The 24,057-nt window shown below is 40.7% G+C and overlaps 1 protein-coding gene across 9 annotated transcripts in view; it reads right to left on the reverse strand.

The window, feature by feature from the left end:
- The window catches only part of NEK10 (NIMA related kinase 10), a 211,086-nt gene that overhangs the window by 116,922 nt on the left and 70,107 nt on the right, over positions 1–24,057 (reverse strand). For all 9 annotated transcript variants that reach the window (XM_069088526.1, XM_069088523.1, XM_069088527.1 and 6 more), the window contains 4 exons: positions 23,193–23,238; positions 22,766–22,887; positions 21,939–22,041; positions 9,578–9,653 (listed from right to left, as the gene is read on the reverse strand). In XM_069088526.1, the coding sequence (XP_068944627.1) occupies positions 9,578–9,653; positions 21,939–22,041; positions 22,766–22,887; positions 23,193–23,238 (347 nt within the window). The remainder of the gene's footprint in view (positions 1–9,577; positions 9,654–21,938; positions 22,042–22,765; positions 22,888–23,192; positions 23,239–24,057) is intronic.

Consider the following 24,057-nt stretch of genomic DNA (forward strand, 5'->3'; position numbering starts at 1 on the left):
GCCTATAGACTACAGTTGTTTAGCAAAAGAAGAAATGTGGAATAAATAATTTACTTAAAATAGTTGATAAAGGGAACTTTCTTGCACTAAAGAGGGTAGAAAGTAAAAATAAAACAAACTCAAGGCTTTGAGGAACAAATAAAATAACAACATGTGATCTGTATCTCCCCAAAGGAGACTTCAAGGCCAAAGAGCAGCCTGCTCCCAAAATTCCTGGCTTCATCCAAGGAGAGTCCGTATTGGGAGGTCTACGGGACTACCAGGAATCCAGCAGAGACGTGCTGTGCTTCCAAGGGAAGTCATGTTGAGTGTCATTCAGAATTGTTTCAGAAGAATTTCAGAATGAGGACTTTCCATAAAGGGATCTGTTTTGATTCTGACACACAGTCAGCCCTGTGGTCCATGATGCTTGCAAAGGGGGTAGCAGTTAGTTAGCAAAATTTCTAGGGAAAAAATATCTAGAGACAGCTGGGCCGCACTGCCCCTGCAGGAGTTCAGGAGTGATGCTAAGCAGAAAAACAGAAGGCAGACTAGTGGGGCAGCTGCTAGTGGTTAGTGACAAACCTCTCCACTGTTGGGAGGCCAGGAGACTCAGCTGTCTGCAAAGGGAGATTCAAGCTGGGTGTCAGAATTAAAACAGATGGGTGCTGGGTGGAAGGGGGCAGCCTTCCAGTACAAGCTAGTCTGTGCCATTGGGGTCTCTATAAGATAGCCGTGGCAGTGACATCAAACCAGCAGCTGTCTGAACTCTGCCCCATAAACCTTGCAGTCAGTTTGAGAACTCTACATATAATGAATGCCAACTCTCAAAAGCTAAGAGAAAGTCCCTGAAAGGATCTCTCCTAGTAGAATGGAAACTGGGTTGATAGCCAATTAAATATATAAACCCATAAAGAGTGAAATGTTAAACATGATGAAACAGAAAACTGGTTTTCTCACCACCCTCTCCTCTTCCTTGGCTGACAACAGCAAATATTACATAGAAACTATCACAAAAGGGGGATGAGATTCAAGATTGTTTATTCATTTATTCAACTAATATTTATGAAGTCTTGACTATGGAAAAGGGAATACACTAAGTTCTATAAACTTACTCTAATTCTATAGGGTAGAATTTGGGCTACATCCATTACACTTAACCTAAAAAAATTAAGAGAATTTCTAGGGATCCTCTAGGGAGATGGTGAGAGGAAACAATGAGAGAGACTTTTTAAGTGAGTGCTTTATTGTTTTATAAGCAGTAAGGACAGTCCTCTAACAGAGTATTAGCAGAACTTGGAGATATAAGTGCTTCCAAAATACAACATCTTACCTATAAAAAATAACAATTCAATATCTATAAGTAAATTTAGACTTCACTGTTCTGTCAACTTAAAATTTAAGGGGAAATGTTAAGTTACCTTTATTGATTAAGATAAGGAGATATTAGTCACATTATTAATTATGCGTTGACTTCCCGCCCACTCCACAGTAGCATTATCTCAGAAGGCTGATTCGGCCACACGGAGTAATTCTAAACATAATTGGAAGCCTAGGGAATAAATCTGCATTATGGCAAGTACTACTCACTGCTCTATGAATCTGCATTTCACAAAATCTATTCTTTATCCTTGATTGACAATGAAACCTACTCAGTTGCATACATTACTTAAATTTTTAAGTCTGTAACTTTTCCCTATTTCTGAAGCACAGTACAGGATAGCACAAAAGAAAAGAACTTACCTAAAAGGGAGGAGAGGAATGTGTGGGTAAAGCTTGATGATGTTACAAAATGTCAAAGTCTGCTGCTGGGAGACTTGTTCCTTTTAAGGGGCATGGTCAATTTGGTCAACAATTTACCATAAATTTGCCTCAAAAATGAAAGTGAATGGAAAGCAGACTCTTGCAGAGTGTCCTACCATAGCTGAAGAGTCAGCCCTCTAAGAACATTACACTTTGCATACCTCTGAGAAAGTCCTAATTCATCATTGTGTCAACAGATGTCTTTAATAATTCCAATTCGATAGTCTTTGTTTTCTCACCAATAATGAGACTCCATGTAGTTCTCTCTGTCTCTCTGTTTCTCTCAGTCTGTCTCTGTCTCTCTCTCTCTCATACACACACACACACACACACACACACACACACACACGCACACATAATGTGTTTAAGGCATGTATATTTCTTCTGATTAGCCTGATGATGTCAACCATCCTTTCTTTCTCTTAAATAACAGCACTATAATCAATGGTGCACTCAAATGGAGTAAGCAGCATTGATCCCCAAAAGCCACCATCTCCACAAAAGTCCCATTTTTATCACTTTGATCATGGCACGGAGGTGACCCTGTGTATTCAGGGGCAGTTAGCAGGTCCTGCCAACCTAAAACGACCCCAGCAGGTCACAGCAACACATCGGGTTTTCCCTCCAAGAATCAGCATAACTAAGTAGAGAGATCATTAGCACCACAAGAGGGCTGGACAATAGTTGATGCATTTTTCTTAGACACAGAGAAAAAGCAAAGGAAAAACAGCAAAGAACAGCTTCCTTCCCATGTGGCTCCAGCAATGCTGGTGCAGCATCAGAAGGGGCCCAACAGAGCAAGTTAAGAATAATAAAGCTCTTAAACAATCTAAAACATTCACTGGAAAGCTGGCGTGCCTCATGCCTGATCTTTGTCCAATGACCCTGATATCATGGAAAGGACTGAACTACATACACAATCACATTCTTACTCTAAATGAAATCAAGACACAGAAGTTGCTGCTAAATGAAGGGGTGACTTGCAGGTTCTTCCCAGAGAGAAGACGAAAGGAGCTGGCAGAGGCGGCTTCATCTCCCGGCCAAAGACAACAGGGACATTTCATCAAATCTTTCAGGGCTCACAGCGAGTACAAACAAAACAGCTACCGAGAAGACAATATTGCTGATAAACAGGCATCTAACGCAGAAGACGGCAACTCCATGAGTTAATAGCTTCCAATAAAATTGTAGAAGAGAATATTAAGAGCATAATTTATAAGCACTGAGCTAGGCAATGAGGTGGCCCAGGCGACAGAATGCTGGGCCTGGAGTCAGGAAGCCCCAGGTTCAAATCCGGCGTCAGACACTTACTAGCTATGTGACCCTGAGCAGGTCACTTAACTTCTGTTTGCCTCAGTCTCCTCATCTGTAAAATGGGATAATACAGCACCTTCCTCACGAGGTTTCTGTGAGGATCAACTGAGATATTTGTAAAGCATTTAGCACAATGCCTGGCACATAGGAAATCCTACATAAATGTTAACCATTTTATTATGTCATATTATTATATTGTATTAATATTATATCATATAAAATATAATATAATTAATTATTATCACCTGAAACACTTACTAACTGAGACAATGGGCAAGTCCCTTAAGCTCTGTCTACCCGGTTCCCTTGTCTGTAAGATGGAGGTAACGATATTACCTCCCTCCCAAGGCTGTTGCAAGGATCAAACAATCTCACTTTTGTAAAGGGCTTTGCAATCCTTAAAGTGCTATCTAAGTGTTAACTATTATTCATCTAACTTCAGAAACAGGTGACTGCTTTGAAAAGCACATGTTAGATAAGAGCAAACCATGTCAAACTGACATGATTTCCTTTGTTAATGGGATTATTAGAACAGGAGATTGGGAAACACCCTGGAAATAATAAATCTGAATTTCAGTAAGCAAGTGATGATTACTCAGCATATGCCTTTGAAGACTATGCCAAGATGTGGCCTAGACAATGGGATTATCAGGTGGGCTCAGAACTGCTAGACTTCAGAGTTTAGCACAGTTCTTGGCACCTAGGGGGGAGAAGGTCTAGAATTTTCAGCCTGTGTTGGGTAGCACCCAAACTGATCAAATCATGGGTCCATCAAAGTTCCAAAAATCCATCAGGAGGAAACAAATCCTCCAGTGGACTGCTATGGTATACCATCTTTGGTACCAATGACTTGCATAAAGGCATAGGTAAGATTCATCAAATTTACAGTGAAGAAGGGAAGTACACCTAATGTAGTGAGTGATAGACCCAGCACCCAAAATGTTATATCAAAAGGCTATCATGGGGGCATCTAGGTGGCTTGGTGAATAGAGCACTGGCCCTGAAGTCAGGAGGACCTGAGTTCAAATCTGGCCTCAGCCACTTACTAGCTGTGTGACCTTGGGCAAGTCACTTAACCCCAATTGCCTTGCCTTCCCCCCTCCAAAAAAAAGCAAAAAAAAAAGTCTATCATGGTTGTCCAAAGTTAGAGACATAAAATTCCATAGGGAAAAAAGCAAAAAGTCCTGCCATTAAGGTTTTTTTGAAAGCTGAAGTACTATAGGAAAGGTAAGACATGGCTAGAGAATAGTTTATTATATGAACATTATCTTGATATTTTTTAAACTACCAACTACATCGGCCAGTAATGTGACAGGCACCAGGAGAGGGCTCTAGTCTTCAAAGCCCACAAGATGGAAGCTCATCAGCTCTCTGGCCTACCTAAATCTCACATGGCTCACAGTGCAGGACAGCCTACAATACTGATCCAAGATGGAAACTCTGCCAGAAGAAGATGGGTTGGAATAACTGGGGATGTTTAACCTGGGGAAGAGGAAACTTGCTTGGAAGCTGAACTCAATAACTGTCTTCAAGGAGATGAAGAATCATATTATATTTGTTTTACTTGCTGGGAGAAGAAATGGGACCTGTGGGCGCCAATTTTGGCTCAATACAAGGAAAATTAATTTATAATTATATATTTTATATATAATAAAATAAAAATAATTTATAATTAAAGCTTTAAAGTGTAATTGGCTGCCTCGTGGAAGAATGATAATAACACTACTAGTAACAACTCATATTTCTAGAGAACTTTAAGATTTACGCAGCTAGGTGGTGACCTCCTCATCACCAGAGACTTGTAAGGGGCAGCTGAGTGACCACTTGGAAGAATTTTGTAGATGGGATTTGTGTGTTGTGAAAGATTAAGATGACCACTGAGGTGCTGTCCAGCTCTGCAATTCTATGATTCTATACTAATTAAGAAGTCAATAACTTCCATGAAGACCTGAGAAGATCCTCTAAACTAAGGCAGTATATACTTGGATACTGGGTTACTTCAATGGGAAGGTGGACATGAGGGAGAAAATGCCGTACAAGATCAAGGGATGAACATGGCCCAAAGGCCCATTTACCATTAAAGTGTTTATTGTGAATATTTTCTTCAAGAAGAGTCGAAAGCCATAGTGAGCACTGAGGCATATCTTACATAAAAAGAAACACGTCTAGAAGATACCAAATGACTAAGCAAATGTTAAAATCAATACCAAATTAAAAGGAAGCATAACGACATTATACATGATTATACTAACTCTTAACTGACCTATTCTAGAAGCTACTGATTTTGAAAAATGGGAAATGAATAAAGTCAAAGACATCGAATCTGATTATTATGCTTTTTGAAAAAAATATAACTTTAAGGGAAATAAAACATTTGCCACCATGAGAAGGGAAAAAAAGACCAGAAAGCACATGAGTCAGCAAATACTTGACCTCCAGCACTTTAGAGAAAAAACGTACTTGTAAAATACGAAAGAGAAAGCTGGAAGATTACAATCAGCATTGTTTCACAAAATGTTAGATCGTCATTGAGAGCTTGGAATGAAATCCAGCTAAATCAGACTACCCCAAAGACGCAGTTATAGATGAAACTTGAAGAATAACAGACAGACATGAAATGAAGAGATTGCCAGCATTTCTATACTTTTTTCTCAAAAGTGGTAATAATGAAATCACAATATTCTACTTTCCTATGCAATGTACTTTGTGAAAGAGTGAGAGTAACAGTTAAGAAGAAGTACTTGGATAAGTGGTTAGACTGTACAATAAATAAAATATCAAATAAAATCAGGAAAGAAGTGACACAATTTAAAGGCATTCAAAGATAAATTGTGAACTATCTCAAAGAAAGGAGGAATCCAAAAGAATGGAAAAGAGAATGGATAGCTTTTGAAAGTGGTGACTGAAAAGAGACCAGTAATTACCAATCCATAAACCCATTTTCCCATCTTTATTAAAAATATATGAAAATGGTCTATGCAGGTACTGGAGAAACATTAGGAAAAAGTCTGAGCATGGCAGAGGCAAGTTTTTCTCAATTATTTTCTAAGGCAGACTACATCTTCAAAGTCACACAACTGACTGTAACTGCTATGTCTGGTGTTTACTAAGTTCACAAAAATATTTACTTCAGTAGATTCAAATGCTGTCTTAAAAGCTGTCCTCAAGCAAGTATTCAACCAGATATGTTTTACAACATAAAAAATTTTATGACAGATGTGACCACTGAGACAGTATTGTTCAATATTCTTCTGAGTAAAAAATTAAATGAAGCATAAAAGAGAGAAAGCAAATGTCATGGAAAATGTCCTGTGTAGGATCCAAACAGAAGAATTCTTTACTGCAGATAAAGTTTTCTACATGTTTCTTTTCACAGAACAAACTCCATTAATGGTACTAAATTCTAAAATACCAAAGCCTGCTCAATGAAATCCATAGTAATTTGAAAGAGATCAGCCTAAGCATCCACATGGAAAAAACAAAGTAGATGAAAAAACAAATATTGTACAGATGATGACATGCAGCTAGGTGGGCAGCCCTGGTGAATTAGTCAAGATCTCTGTCTCTGTTTCTCTCCACATCTTTTCTCTGACTATATACCTGTCTCTCTTTCCCTTATGCTGAAGGACAATGAGATAGAAAATTATACGTTCTTGTCAATAATCTCAACCTGCTCTCTTTTTACAAATATATGGGTATCTGTCTCTGTATAGATAAATATGTGTATATGTGTGTATACATGTGAATATATCCTATTTATCCACATTATCACTGCATATGTGTGTATGTACACACACTGTGTATATGCTCGCCTATGTGTGTGCATGTGTGTATACACACAGAGAAAACATATACACACATATGGAACTATATATATATAGAGAGAGGAATATGCATGAATAAGAATATTAAAACACACACATACAGTAATGTATGCATACATAATGACAGTATTGATACATAGCATATATGCACATATATTCTTATATAGAGGAATATACAATATATACATATAATATAAATATATAGTATCTACATGTATGTACATTATAGTGCATGCATATACCCACAGACATATACATAAATATAAACATACATATATACATGAACACATAGATAAATACATGCAGCATGTATACATTCTATCAGCTCAGGTATCTTGTCACACGTCAGGGACCATGATATTCTGGAGGTCAAAGGAGCTGGGATTAAAACCAAGAGTCACCTACCCAGTAAAACTGAGTATCATGTTTCAGGGGGAAATATGGTCAAATATTCAAAATATTCAAAAATATTCAGTGGAATAGAGGACTTTCAATAATTCTTGCTGAAAAAACCAGAGTTGAATAGAAAATTTGACATTCAGATACAAGAAGCATGAGAAGGTAAACAGGGAAAAGAAATCATAAGGAACTTATCAAAGTTGAACTATTAACATTCCCACATGGAAAAACAATACTTGTAACTGATGAAACTTTTCTCAGTAGTTGAAGGGAATAGAAATATATATGAGGGTGTATGGGCATATGAATACATATGTGAATGTGTGTATATATGTTTACAGGTATACATTGATAGAGGACACAGGACCAATATAACAGGAAGGGATCATACTTAAAAGGTGGAATTAAGAGGTGAGAGAAGAATATAATGAGAGGAGATGGGGAGAGACAGAATGGGGTAAACTACCTCATATAGAAGAGGCAAGGGAAAATGTTTACAATGGAGGAGAAGAAGAGGAAGGCAAAAGGAAATGGGTAAACCCTATTCCCATTGAATTTGGCTTGGGGAGGGAATGAAATACACTCTAAATAGGGTATCTCACCTTTCAGGAAAGTAGGGGGGAAGGGGATGAGAGGGGGGATGATGGAAGGGATGGCAGGCTGGGGGAAGTTGGAAGCACCCACTTTTGAAAAGGGAAGGGATCAAAGTAGAGAATAGAACAAGTGGGAGGTGGAATAGGAGGGAGGGAAATATAGTCAGTCTTTTACAATATATCTATTATGTTATTGTTTTGCATTAGCCACACTTGTTCAACCTATACTGAACTGCTTATCTTCCCAGTAAGAGTGGAAGACAAGGGATAAGGGGAATTAATCTGGAATTCAAAGTTTTAAAATCAAATGTTTAAATATATATGCTATTATTAATACTATTTTACATGTAATTGGGAAATAAGATATACAAGCACTGGGGCATAGAGATCCACCGTGCCCTACTGGAAAAGTCGAAAGGGATATGGGAGAAAATATGGGAGAGAGCAGATTGAAGGAGGGGATATCCTGTGGGACTGCTATTTTGGGGCAGTGGGTAGGGGAAAAACGGGCAGAAAATTTGTAACTCAAAATCTGGCGGAAATGAATGATGTAAATCAGAAAAAAAAATTTTTCAAATTTAAAAAAAACTGTCATTTACCAAGTACTGTGAGCTAATGGAAGATTAACATCATGACACTGAAAGCTGTGAAATATTTTAGAATCTAGTGCTGCATGAGAGAGAACAAGCCGTGGGTAAAGATAATTAGAATGCCCATGAGGGCCACCCTAAGATGGGCACATTGTGGGAGGAGCTCAGAGCCCTAAGAAGGGCACAAATCAAAGACCTCAGTTTACATGGGTAGGAGAGGTTACTTCTGGGTGAGGGAACCAAGGAGAGCTTCATGGAAGAAATGACACTTGGTATGAGTCTTAAAGAAAGGACTAACAAATGAAGAAAAAGGGAATTCCATTCAGAATTATCAGCCTGAAGAAAAAAATGTTGATAGTGAGAAAGCCCAGAGAATGTCCATGAGACAGAAGGTGGTCCAATATGGCCAGAGCACATGGTCTGTGAAATGGGAGATAAGGCTGGAGGCAGAGGTAGAGGCCAGAGAGGGCCCTGATCATGCAGCTAATGACATCTGGACTTTGTTTTGTGAGCTATGCAGAGTCACCCTAAAAGCCTGGGTTTTAAATCAGAGCCTGGTTTATACAAAAGACATAAAGAACCAAATAAGTAGGTTAGGAAATTTTATTCTCCCACAACCTGCTTGTCTAAATCTTCAAGTCTGAGGCTGGCTGGGCCTTTCAGATTAAGAACTGGGTTTTGGTTTTTTTTTTTTTTAAGTCTCTCACAAAGTGATGCGACATTTGGATAAATCTGTCTATACCTCTATTTGAATTATCTGGATCAATGTAATTACCATCCCACTGTGTCTCTATCAGCACTCTGGAACACACACGCGGTGGTAACAATGCCCTACGTTTGATCATGCTAGGAATGGTACACTCTCCCCACCCACACCTTTCCCCAGAAAAAGGGAAAATCGGCAAGCAGCATTTTTTAAAACATGCAATTAACTTTTCCAGTTGTGTCCTGGAGGAACAACTGATATAATCAGGATCTCTTTGGAACATCTTCCATTTTAAATTAAGAAAACAAATGAAAACTTGAAATAGCAAACACCAAACTCAAGATTTATACATTTTTCGATCTTTCTTACCAGGAGTAGAGAATCGTTCCAACAACCGATGTGAGTTTACTGTTTTCTTGCTTTTGTTTCGCCAAGCCAAAGTCAGCTACAATTCATTAACAAAAGAAAGTTCCATTAATGTCTTTCATGAGGATAGTCCTGTTCCTTAATTCTTATCATTTGGGCTGATAATGAGTGTTGTTCACAACAAAAAGCAGTTGTTTTTCCACTTTGTCAAAGTGCCATCTGCTTATCTTTCATGCTTACCTCAGCCCTAATTAATGGGATACATATTAAAGAGGTTGATTTCACTAAAAAAAAAAAAAAAAAGAAAATTTTCCTTGCTAATGCAACTCAGAACACAACAGCAAATTACCATCCACTGAGTTTTCATTTTTCACATCATCTGGAATTGTTTGCCCATTAATACAAGAAATCGAAAATGAAAGCAATCATTCACATCATATGATAAAAGTAATTAAGTCAAGTTATGTAATATGAAAGCAATAGGAAATACTAAAACCAAGGAAATTAACTAAAATATTACTACTACACAATATACCACCTCAGGGATAAGGGCTCTAGAATCATCCCAAGCTTTCTTCAGTAACAACAAAAAGGTGACATTAATTATTTGTGTGTGTGTGTGTGTGAGTGTGCAATTTTTAACACTGCATTAAAATGATCTGCATTTTATTAGGGAAGAGAAGAGTGATATTTAGTATTGTAACTACTAAAAATAAATCAATTCCTAGCATTTGATCACTTTTTAATTTCAAAACTCAAATAATTACTCTTTTGATTCTAACCACATAATTTTATGTAAATAAAAATGCCATTATTATACACATTATATAGATGTAGAAATTGAGGCCGCCAAAGATTCAGTGACTCTTTCAAAATGAGTATACTTGGACCTGGGACCCAGACCTAGGATTCCTGGTCCAGTGATCACAATGGGAAACAGGCCCCCAAACTGATGAAATGTCACAAAAGAAACCCCAATAGGAAGGTAATTTGATTTTTTTTAATGGATTGGAATATCATTAAAAACAAAACTACACAAAATAATGTGAAATATGTGAATTTTTTTTGCATTTCGGTTACAGGGAGGATACCCACAGGTATTGTTTATTAGACCCTTTCATAGGACCTCAGAAATCATCCAGTCAAAACCTAGAGTGCCCAAGGTCATCCCACATGCAGGAAGCAGCAGAAATAGGATTCAAACATTGGTCCTCTGGTGATAAATCCAATGCCCTTTGCATTTTCTAAACTTGAGGGACATGCAATAAGTAAGCCATTTAATACTATATTTTACAGCTGGTGACAAGAGGCTCTCTATATGATACATCAAAACTGAAACTTCCTCTTGTTAAAAAACGGAGGACAGGGGTGGCTAGGTGGCACAGTGAATAGAGCACCAGCCCTGGAATCAGGAGGACCTGAGTTTAAATCCAGCCTCAGACACTTAACACTAAAACTATCCGTGTGGCCTTGGGCAAGTCACTTAACCCCAATTGCCCTACCTTCCCCCCTCCAAAAAAATAAAGCAAAAAATAAAAATAAAAATAAAAACGGAGGACAGAGCCTTGGAGACTCCCCGACTTGGGCTTCGCTCCAAGAGAATTCCCAAAGCTGCTGCACCTTGAGGAATGTCCCTTCTCTGGCTTGAAACCCAGATTCCGTGATTCCACTGCCTAGGCCCATTCTATCTAGGAGATGGGGTTCATAAACACTCTCTACAAAGAAATGATCACACACATGTTTCTGCCACCATCACTATCGAGTGCTTCAAAGAAAAGGAAATTTCAGGTGGGCTCAGGCCTATCCACCCCCTCTGCTCACCTCCCGACCCACATGGGCCAGGCCCACTCTGCTCCTCTCTGATTTGCTTCTCACAGTCCAAGAGTGAAAGGGTGCAAGCTCGTCCAACTGACTTTTAAGTCCACAGAGACCAGGAGAGGGGTGGCTGGTGTCCTCCTGAGCCTCTGTCAGTCCTGGAGGCAGCCCCAGCTCTGAACCTCAGTCAGTAACTTGCCAACATTAGCATGCTCGCCTTCTGTAATGCGAATGTAAATTTTAAAGATCTTCCCTGCCCCTAGGCTAAAGTGCACCAGAAGCCTGGGGAGGGAGGCTTGTTTTTCAGTAGATACTTTTTGATTGGCCAGTGGGTCAATAAGGTTGTTACATTCTCTGAGCCAGGAGAAGGCTATATAAGCCCTGATGTGTAGCTTTGTTTTGGGACTCACTTTGAGAAGTGTTCTGTGATTTGATCTGAATTCTGGGAAGCCGTTGTTGAGAGTCCCCCGGCTTTGAAAAACCCAGATGTGGAAACCCAGATGTTGACTGGGTATGGATGTAATGGTTGGACAGTTTGGGAAGCTGTCTACTTGATCTGTTAATGTCTTGATAATTCTGTCTGTATATTTTGAAGTTTGGGGTGCTGACCTTTTTCCCCTGAACAAGGTAGACGATATATGTCTGACTGATTAAAGTAAGCTTGTTAACCCATTTTGAGTTGCTTTCCTTTAACAAAGCAGATCCAAGAACCTGTATGGGCAGCAAACCTTGAGGATGTGCTTGGGGTGCTTGCTGCTACACCTTCATGGCACGGTGAACCTTAAATCGCCCCTAAGAATGTCCGCACCATAGAATGTCATCAAGTGGGTTAAGGGACTCATCCAAGTGATCAGGATCTGCCCTGGCCAGAGAGATGATGCAACACGGCAGAGAGGAAAAAGCAGACTTTAAATCAGAAAGCTATCAGTCGTCAGTCACAAGCATTGTTCCGCTACTTAATTATCTGTGTGACTTTGGGCAAATCATCTCACCTCTCTGGGCCGCAGTTCACTCATCTGTGAAATGAAGGATTTAAAGTTGTTTCCGGATCTAAATCTGGGATCATCTGGAACTCTGTTCCCCATCCACAAAGCTGACTGTGGCAAAGGCATTTATAGAATTGCAGCCATTAAGTAGTATATGATTATATATGTTTTATGTGTATATTTATATAATGTGCTCTGTTTGCTATGCATATTTTATTTATTATACATATATTTATGTATATAATGAGCTATATTATCATAGAAAAGGAAGGAGATGTGTACAAATGACGATATGGATAAAGTTACATTAATTCCTCACTAAACTGAATGTCTATTATGTTCAAGATATTACATATGAACTCGTGTTAATGTGGCACTCTTTTATTTTCTAAGCATTTTCTTCACCACAGTCCTGTGAGACAGGGCACATAGACAGTAGTGATGTAATCTTCCAGATAAGGAAAGTGAAGTCCAGAGAAATAAATCAATCACCCAGGGTCATCCCAGTAAATTTTGAAGCTAAGACTCAAATTCATGTCTCTTTTCATACAAAAGATATGATATCTATAAATAGGTCATGTGCTCTGAAACAACACACACACGCACACATGTATACATGTGTGTATATAATATATAGTATATATGTATAGTACATATATGTAATATATGTTCTCATTACACCTACAGACTACAATAAATGAAGTAAAAATATAGCCCTGCTGTCTAATTACATAATTGGTAGTTTTAACAAGAATACTATCTTGGTGTTCGGCAAAAAAAAAAAAATAATAGTTTTTATACTTTTCTGGGGATGAGGGGGAAATGTCATGAGTGGTAGGCATGTGTAAATAATAGGAAAATAATAAATCAAGTGGATTTTTGTTGGCCTTATTTTAATAAAATTACCGTATATTTCAAGCATTTTAAAAATTGCTCATTGTCTCCTCTGCTTAGATAATCTGCACTGTCCATAGGGAGAGCTCAGGCATTTCTAAAGCTAGTGCGCAGTCCTCAGCAGCCTGGATAGGATAACATCTGATTTCTAGGAAAATCTAGACATCAAACAAAGATAAATCGACAGACTTGATAACAGCAGCAGCTGATATTTATAAAGTACTTTAAGGTTTGTGAGGTCTTTCTTGAGAACCTCAGGGGGTTTTGTAAGTATCCCTACTACTACTACTACTACTACCACCATCAACTTTGTCCATTGTTTTGAGGTGTCTCTACTTCTGATGACCAGAAAGTTTCTTAAAAATCAAGAAACTTAGAAATGGACTACAAAGTGACCCAGAGCCCAAGAAACAGAGACTTTGAGGATATAAATCACCATTGTGAGATGGGGATGAGGTTCCCCTCAAACCCACCAGACTAGGAGCTTTCCCTTCACAACCAGGCCACCCCACGTCATAGTAAATATACTTCATAGTGGCACTGAAGGATGAATCTACACATTCACCTTAGGCCATGTAGTAAGCGTTGTACGGAGCTATAAGAGCTTGAGAATATTTTCAGCCAATGGAACAAAATAATTAACAGATTTCAGTGTTTTGGAGAAATCCAATTGCTCATTTGCTGGAGTGATTCTGCTCCCTACGCTAGCCCCCTCCTTTTGGATCTCATGTATTTTAACTGCCTGATTCTTTAAAAATTTAACAAGACACAAATTAATCACACGCCCAGATTCACATCCTTTTCATTCTTCAACATGACAAATATTTCCATCTGAAAATAGCCCAATCGAGGGCTGGCGTTCGCTCCTCCGACTGCCTCTCTTCCTTTCCAGCGAGGAGTGCTGGAAAACAGAAAATGCTGTTGGGCTCGGATCTGTCCAGGGTTATTAGGAGCTGCTTCGAGCCTGAACAGACTGTTAAGAATGTTTCAATCCTCTGACATGGGGAGAGGGACCTGGGGTTTTCTTGGCACAGGAAAACTCCCAATGAAGAGGCAGAACAGGGGTGACAAGATGTGGGCCAAAGTCTTGCCTCTGACACTTGCCGGGGCCCTGGGCAAACAATACAACTTCCCAGGGTTCTCAAACTAAGTGAGGAGAAGGTCTCATCGGCACTGCAAGAGAGGGCTTCCTCCCTCTGCTCAGGAAAGGCTCATAAGGTACTTCGGCCACTGCAGTTGTACACCTGGTCTGCAACTTGTACCTGCCTGGGGAGCTGGGAGGGGAAGTAATTTGGGTCCCAGTGTCCAGGGTTATGGACAGGATTTGAACCCTGTTCTCCCTGCCTTGGAATCCAGGTTTCTCTGTCAGCTAGGGCATGGCTTCCTCTCACTTACTGAGAGAAAAAATCAAAATTTGTCATTTAGAAATTCAACAAACACTTTCATTATGCCAGTTTTACATCCGGGCATTACCTCACAGTAGCCTAGGCATCTTGGCCAACTTAGGACCCCAAACAGCCCTTCTGACACTATTTAGCTGAAATCAGGGGTGTGCTGGTAAATGTTTAACTAGCTGGGGGGAGGGGGCAAAATTTTAATCTGCCTTAAGCAACCTTTTCTCCAGCACTTTCTTAAGTCCTGACAATCAACAAAACCACAAATGAAGCCCCAATTTCCAAGATGTAAAGGCTCACACTGAAAATTTAATCATCAGCTCTAGCTGGCCCCACCACACTATCTTTGCCAAAAAAAATCATTAAATTTGGGGAGAGAGAGCAACAAAGGCAACTCATCGTGAGCCCCTTTAATGAATTTTCTCCTTTGGTGTCACAAGAAGAATACTGCAAAGGGGCAGCATTTGGGGTCCTATTTACAGGGAGGCCCCAGGGGGCAGTAATGTGACCAAAGCCATACAGCTGGAAAGGGTGGGGCGGGACTCCAAATCCTAGGGGGTGGGGTAACCACAGCACACACAGCTCCCAATCTCCAGCACTTAGTGGGGCACCCAGCACACAGTAGGTGCTGAACCATCACTACTTAACATAATCATTCCATTCACTTTCTATGCACAGAAGTGCAGCCAGTTTGGATAATGACAGACAATTACACATATTTCTATAAAAAAACACAGATGGTTGGGAAGCCTACTCAAAGACAGCAAGAATTAATAAGGGCTAGCCATTTGAAAGGGGTTTTATCTCTATTAATAGCATAATTTTTTTTCAATTTTGTTCATTTATAGTTGGAATCATAGGAAATGTTATCTTCCTTCCAAAATATGTTAGAAGGCAAAGAAAGTATTCATAGATGGTTGGCCTCTCATATTTTGATCCTTCTTCAAACTGTTGTGAAATTAAACAATTCACACACAAACACATGATATAATTATTATATTTTTTACTTAATCTGCTTCTTACTTATCTGGGGTAGCTGAGTGGTGCAGGAGATAAGAGTACCAGGCCTAGAGTCAGGAAGATGAGCCTTCTTGAGGTCAAACCCAGCCTCAGACACTGACTAGCTATGTGGCCCTGGGCAAGTCACTTTGCCCTGTTTGCCTCAGTTTCCTCATCTGTAAAGGAATGGCAAACCACTCCGGTATCTTTGCCAAGGAAGCCCTGAAGGGGGTCAGGAAGAGTTGGACACGACTGAACAACCACTCTTACTTATCTATACACAATTGTTTATGTTTAAGACCAGCCGTACCCATTATGCCACACACTGACCCTCAATCACATTCTTTCAAAGGAATAAAGCCCAACACATTAAAGCAACTGTCCTGGGCAGCTGGGCAGTGCGGCAGAGGGAGCTGTGCATGTGGGATCAGGAAGACCTGAGCCCAAATGCGGCCTCACACACTTAGGAGCTGTGTGACCCTGGGCAAGTCACAAAATTCCATTTCACCTCAGTTTCCTCATCTGCAAAGTGGGATTAAGAACAGCACCCACCTCCCAGGGTTGTCGTGAAGCTCAAAGGAGATGGTAACTGTAAGCACTGAGCCCAGTGCCAGGCACACAGGAAGCACCATATAAATGCTAGCTGTTATCACCATCATCATTTCCCTCTGCAGGCTGAGGAACCCAAATTCCAGGGGCCTGAACAAAGTTTAGGTGCTGAAATTCAAATATCCCCCTTCACCCACAGGCCTGGCACAGCTCGGCACCTTCCCTCCGTCCGTCCCCACTGGAAACTCTAACATTTCCATCCTGGAGTCGCTCGGCTCGTGGAACACCTTCCCCAAGGTTCAGTGTCCGGGCAGTGGACGTGGCCCAGGCAGTGAGAGCACACTAACGAAGCCTCCTCCTGGTCGGTGCGCCTTGGCCAATTGGCCAGCCCTGGTGTAACAGGCGCACCATCTCTCTGGGGCAGGGAGCGGTGGTCCGAGCTCTTCCCCTCTCTTCCCTGTGGCCTTACCCTTTGTCTCTCTCCCCCCATTCTTCCAAGGAAGCCCAGACCAGCACTCTACACCCTAGGCAGTCACTCCAGCATCAGAGGAGCTGGGTCAGACCTTGAAAGGCCTGGCCTGGCCCGGCTGGGGGTGCAGGGAAGGGATCACAGGTGTGAGCAGTCCCCAAAGCTGCTGCCTAAGGTGAACACCTTCCTGAGCCGCTGTGGTTCACCTGATGTGAGGGCAGCTGCAGAAGGTGAGGGGATGGCGGCCTGTTTCCTTTGAGGCTGTGGCCTTGCAAAGATGTACTGAAATTGGTTTTCCGTGGCTCTTATTAATAGCTCTGGAGAGGTTGGATTCCTACACAAGGAGAGTCGGCCCTTTTGTATTAGGCGATTAGGGAGAGGAAGAATGAGATTTTTGATCTCTTAAAGACAAAGCCTTGAAGGCAGATGAAATATTAATGGTTTCACTTTGCCCACAAGTGGAAAGGAGGTGAGGACTAACAGGCCGCAGGTAGAAAGTATTCCCTCTGATTCAGAGGTGTCTCTGGAGAACATCTTCACCTCTAAGACTGGAGAGATAAAGGAGGAGAACAGAAGCACAGGACGTGGGACCTGGCACAGGGGGGCAGGTCAGAGAGCCCGGGCTCGTCCTATCCGGGACCTGGTGATTCCACTGGTCAGGAAGTGGACCTCACCCAGGAACGTGGCTGTCACCTAGGGATGTGAGAAGGGCTCCCGAGGGTGTGGTGTGATGCAGGCAGTTTAGATATCCATCCATTGCAGCATTCCATGACGGGAGGAGATTACCAAGGCTTTGTTCCCCTAAAGTCAGCTGAATCAACTGAAGATTCCAGGTGGGGGTTGCCCTCTGTCCCTTTTTGCTTGGATAAAATGGGAAATTCTTATTACTTGGTGCCGTCAGGTGGAGTTCTCTCTATTGCCAGTCAGTTCTCCAATGGGGGGTGGCAAGAGAAGGGGTAAAATTTTTAAAGGAGATGGGTTTGACAGATTGGATTTATGCTCTTCATGATCCCCCACCAGCTTTTATCTTGGGAGACCTGGTCTCCATCCTGCTCTGTGGGGAGCACAATTCACTTCTGCCCAGCTCAGCAGAAAGTAAGGAGGCAGAGTTGGCACAGGACTCTCCGTTCTGTCCAGGCACAGGTGCCCCCTGGTCAGCACTCACTTCTTGGAAATCACCCAAGCCTGAGTACTTCCCATCATGACGTCAGCTTTGGCAGGTGGGGCCTGTCAGCACCCTATTCATGGCAGACCTGGCCCAAGCAATTATCTCACAAAAAAAAAAAAAAAACTGAGCAAAACAGAGGCAAGGACAGGAAAGGAATTTCAAATAAGTCCATTTTACTTCTTGTGATGAGCTCTGGTGAAAAGTTTGACAGGGAAGAGGACTGAAATAAATGGTAAAGATGAGCCGCGTTTTTCATTGCTAATTTAATGTCCTGCCATGTAAGAATCCTTCTGCAGAACCTCTTTGTGGCCCAGTCACAGCCTTAGGCCTCATAAGGCATTAACTGAGAAGCCTGAGTTCTGGGGACTTCACAATGAGGTGGGAAGGCTTCGGGTACCAACCCAGCCAAGGACTAGGCCAGCACTCTGAGGTTCAGCCCATGCTCCAGCAAGCTTATCAACAGGAACATCGGGTCTTTTCCCATCCAACAGCAACTCATGCCTAAGAAAGAGAAGTACCAAATCTTCATTCTTGGAGAAATCCATTCTTGGAGAAATCTGGGGAATCCAGTAACAACACAACACAGATCTAACGGAAGGTGGCCAGCTCTGAAAAACGCCTCCTTCAGTGTCACAAGTAGAATATTCTGCTTTATTTGGAAACAAGCTATGACTTGCCAGACGCTGGAGGACGCCTGAGGTGGTTCGTTAGGGACCCAGGGACTTCAGTAGATTTATGAAGAGGACACAAACTTACTGGACCCCGACTAGAGCGCTAGACTCAGCCAACATAAAAACAGACGATCCCACTACATATCATGCACGCTGTTTCAAAGAACCCATAGTGAAACCAGCTTAGAGCTTGTGAGGCTCTTCTACGTGCCACACATCAAAGTTATATGAAGAAAGTATATCCCAATACACGATTACAATACAATACCCCAACTTACTATAGGAAAATAAGATTCCTGACCCACTATTCTTAGTAGAACATGACTTCTTCACTCATTTTTCCTAGAATGGTATGGATACATTAGTGCAGACACATCACCAGGGACTAACTGCCTCATTCTCACTTGGTTCCCTTCTCCAGCCGGTGGCACATACTGATGATGGCACATACTGATGATGGCACATACTCCTGGCCAGAGTCAGGGATCTAGGTATATACAAACCTTTCCTTAAACAGATAATTCACCTTCTTTTGAGCTACTATCAAAGGACGAGCCTTGGGCCAACTGACTGGGAATTTAACGATAACTAGACGAATGATCTTTTTGTTTTCTACCACACGACTGGAGGTCAAAACATTTTTGTATCTGCCCCAAGTCCTGGTACCGTCTCTTCCTAGCTGAGCATGGCCCCAGTGGCACCAGAAGGAAGCCGATGGATTTCTGTGAGCTCTTTTCCTATGGTCTCTCTGGGTGACATGTCAAATGACAAGACTGGACTAACCTATGAGAGCCCTTCCATTTCTAGATCTGTGACCCTGAGGCCAGCATGTACTACTCCATTGAATATCTTCAAATGGAGACCCACAGAACTTAGCGGACAGAAGTGGAACCTCTTATCTCTGACCTTGGGGGAAATGTGCCCAGTTTTATCTGAAGATCTATGACTCTCTTTGTGGTTAGCAGCTCACAAAGCTTGAGCTACATGTTACACCCCCAGGATTCCACACTGTTCTTGCGGTAGACAGTGCCCATTCCATATAAGCTGTTCAGTGTACATACAAGTGGGAAGACTGAAGCCCAGAGCAGCAAAGTCACACAAACTGTAAATGGTAGAGCTCAGATTTGAACGCAGGTCCTACAACTCAACGTTCAATATACTCTTTTCGCTGTATCAGCTCCCTAACATCCATGGCTAAAGTTCATTCTCTAGGATAAAATAAGCTGGCTTTTTTCGGGGGCAGGGGGGATAAGGTTGTTCTTTGTTTAACCATTAGGAATTTAGGTGGTGAAAAAAAAAGCAGAGCTGACAAATGGAGAGCACAGAAGGAAGGAAAGCTGACTTGCACCAGACTTCCCCCTTCTGAGGAATTCTACAGTGTTATGTCATGAGTGTGATTTTGACTTGGCAGGTGGCAGCGTTGTGGGAGCCAGAATCTGCTGTCTTGTGTCTCTTTGAAGGCTGCACACAAGGATCTGGGTCAGACCCTAAGTATATCTCATACAGTAAAGTTATAGACCCTAAATGTATATGTATGTGTATCCCATATATCCCATATAGCATACATATCCTATATTATATATATATATATCATATAGTAAAGGTCATTAAAAGAGAAGCTTAAAACAAACTTCCCATGACTGTGTCTCTAACTCTCAAAGCTACATTTCCCTAAAATGTGCTTGACCCAGTGTCTCTGGCTGCTTCTGACTCTCTCTGCACTGGGACCAGGAATCACAAGGAGGCCCCTTTGAGGGCAGTTCAGCCCTTCCCAGTATTTCTAAGGATCTTGTGTTTTTCTCACCCATTTCATGCACATTTTTTTTCATTCCTTTTTAAATTATTCTGCATTTTTCTACCTTGCCATCGTGGAGAAAATAAACACCCTCCTGCAGGATGAAATTGGAAAAGCATGGCGTGAGTGCCCTCTAGTGGTATCGTGCTTTAATGAGATCATGACTTTTTTTTAGAAGAGTTTAATTTCTATGTGGGGGCTAAGGAACCTGAAATTCACCAACTTTTTAAAACTACGCACATTTTTTAAAACCAGTAAATTTTATATAGTAAATCTCCAAATAATACTATCAAGAAAACTACAATTTCTACTAAAAATTGAAATAAAATGGCCCCCACCATGACAACATCCATGAAAGATGAAAAAAATGACAAATGTATCTCGGCTAAAATCTCTGTAATGTGCACACAAGCAAATGTGTTTGTTAAGAGACTCTAAGGAATCCCAGGAACACCCTCTGATCTTCTAGTCTGTGGTGCTAGAGTCTGGAATGTCTTTGCTTAGAATCTAGACAAAGGATAAAAAATAAAAACTATCCAGAAAATATTGCCAGTCCAAAGCAAAAAAAAAAAAACAAAAACCAAGTTTATATTTTAGGCTGTGTCTGGAAAGACTAAAAAGTCTTCAAAAGTCTGACTGTAAGAAAAATCAGTCCATTTCTAACAATGAAATGAATGGATGTCTTACCATTACAATTCATAATTAGTAGGAAATGGTTAGAAACCAGTCCCATGCTGTTGGAAAAAAAGGGGAGAAATAAAGCCAAATTCCATTTTAGCATTTATCAACTCTAAAGGTGAATCTTCCGGCTTTGGTACCGTGGTCATTAAACCAAACTCTGAGCCCCATCTCTGCCACTTCCTAGCTGGGAGGCCTTGGGCAAGGTGGTTGCCTTGTAGGAGCCTCAGTTCCTTTTTTTGTAAAATGGGGATAACAATCTGGTGTCCTACGTACCTCAGTGGGTTTTTGCCAGGTTCAAGTTGGATGCCTATGAGGCACCTCGTTACTTTCAAATGATAATATACAAATCAGTTCTTATTATTTTATCTAAATTTGCACTGGGTAGGCCCTAAGGCTCGCTACCAAAAGCATGAATGAAGTCACATAGCACCAACGGCCACACGACCTCAGCTGACTGTCACAATGGTCCAACTTCATTTCATGGGGTTCAAATGCCACGCATCCTGTCTGACGCAGATAAGTTTGATACGGTTTACCAACTTCACAGCACATCTTCTAGACTGGTTAGATTTAGAATTTTACAATGGGGAGTGGGGCAAGTGGTTGGGTTTGGGTTTCTTCTAAGTCTGTGTGGACTGGGTATAAATAGCTGAACAGTGAAATGTCATTCATGGAACTAGAGAGGAAAGGTCACAAGCCTGTTTGGAGTCAACCTTCTATGAAGAATGGGCTGAATTCCTGACCCATGGAAGCAGCAGGCAAGCTGAGAGACTGCCATGTCCTATTCGGGTCAACAAGAATTTGCTGAGGGCAGCAGCAGCTACTTCTATGGGTCCCATGGACGGGGCCTCATTCTCCAGGGTTACTCTGGGCAAGTCGGACTCACTGATTCAGGACAGTATGAAGAAACTTTCCTCCAAGAAACCTCAGAATTTGTACTTACTAATGGTTACTTTGTCCTTATCCCCCAACATGATATTGTTTGGCGTAAGGTCTCGATGGACAATCCTCTTTTCTTTATGCAAGTAACGAAGAGCCAGGCAGAGCTTGAAACAAGAAACAGAAGTGAGTTTATTTTTCCAGATAGAAATATAGACAGAAAGACAAATGTGGACATGAATGGATATGACAATGCAGAGGAAGGGGCGAAGACAAGGACAAGGTCAGATGTAGATATAAACACAGGTAGACATAAATGAGAATAGAGACAAACATAGGCATAGACATAGACAAACACATAGATACAGGGAGAGAGAGACAGAGACAGCGAGAGACAGAAACAGAGACAGAGAGACAGAGAAAGACAGACATGATAGACAAAGAAGACAGTGAGAGACAAAGATGATAGAGCTAGACACAAAGACAGAGAAGACAGAGACAGAAACAAAGACAGAGATGACAGGGATAGAGACAAAGGCAGAGATGACAGAGATAAAAACAAAGATGACAGAGACAAAGATGATAGAGACAGAGACAAAGATGATAGAGATAGACAGAGACAGAGAGACAGAGAAAGACAGACATGATAGACATAGAAACAAAGAAGACAGTGAGAGACAAAGATGATAGAGCTAGAGACAAAGACAGAGAAGACAGGGATACAGACAAAGACAGAGATGATAGAGATAGAGACAAAGGCAGAGATGGTAGAGAAAGGGATATAGAACCACCTCAGTGGTTGGTAACTTGAATGTCTCCAAGGATGGAGCTCAAAAGAATTATGCCATTCTGTGTCTTTTACAAACAGATATATTGCGCCTGAATCCTTACTTGGATAAATATATTCCATATCCTCTCTTCAGTAAAGTGGTGCTGTTTCTCTTTCAAAGAATTGAAATGTTCTCCGAGAGGTGCCCCTTCTATGAGTTCCATAACTATGTACAGCCTGTCATCTACATACAAAAGGATGAAAAGGCGACAACATTTAATAGTGACAATGATGTTCACAGCACCCAGTTCCTGGCACAATGCGATGCTATCACATAACAGGCACAATAAATACTCAATGACTGAAACTGCATAATATAAAACAACAAATATAAATATTATTAATATTAAATAAAAGAATGTAGTATCATTGCAAATTAAGATACTGTATTATTCCCGACTCCCTATTATAAACCACTACCCCGTGATTTTGTTGTTCACATGTTATTAACATTTTCCGCAATAACAAATACCAAGGCCATATACTTACTTTCTAGGAAAGTTTTATAGTAGCGTACAACATTGGGGTGATAAAGCTGTAAAAAAAAATGAGAAATGTGTGAAGTGATGAGTTAAAAAGTCATATTTGAAAACATTTCATTGTGGAAAATTTTAACGAGGCTACAAAGTGGAAAATAAGAAATTTAAATATTTTACAAGTTATAAAGTATCACTGAAATCATCATGATCCTTTTAATCTGTGCCACAGTCAAGAAAACATTATCTCAGTACAATGATCTCCTAAAATATAGCCTTCAAAAAAAGTCTAGTTAGCTATGATGTACTGATAACCACTTAATCATACAGAATTATAGAGCGTACAATTTAGAGAACCCAAGCCCCTCATCTTACAGATGAAGAAACTGAGATTCATGGAAGTTTTATTTTAAAATTTGAATTTGGACATTTTTAAATTCCCAAATTATCTTTTCTCTATTTTATCTATCTGAGTTTCCCTATCCTCCAAAGAAAAAGGAATTACAAAACTAAAATTCTCTGAGATCCCACCCAATTTAAGCTATAAAAAAATTAGATTAACTTGGGAAGTTATATGGAAACATGTTTCCAAATATATTAGATTTAGAAATTAGATTGTTTGGGAAGTTATATGGAAGCTAGGTAATCAATGGACAGCTAGACAGTGCAGTGAATAGAATACCAGGCCTAGAGTCAGGAAAACTCATCTTCCCTGAGTTCAAATCCAGCCTCAGACACTTCATAGGTATGTGACTTAACCCTGTTTGCCTCAGTTTCATAATCTATAAAATGAGCTAGAGAGGGAAATGACAAACCACTCCAGTATCTATGCCAAGAACACCCCAAATGGGGTCACAGAGAGTCGGACATGACTGAAA

The sequence above is a fragment of the Petaurus breviceps genome, unplaced genomic scaffold (genome assembly GCF_028583685.1).
Source record: "Petaurus breviceps papuanus isolate PSGF00001 unplaced genomic scaffold, PetGlider_PUasm1.0 185, whole genome shotgun sequence".
Lineage (NCBI taxonomy): Eukaryota > Metazoa > Chordata > Mammalia > Diprotodontia > Petauridae > Petaurus > Petaurus breviceps.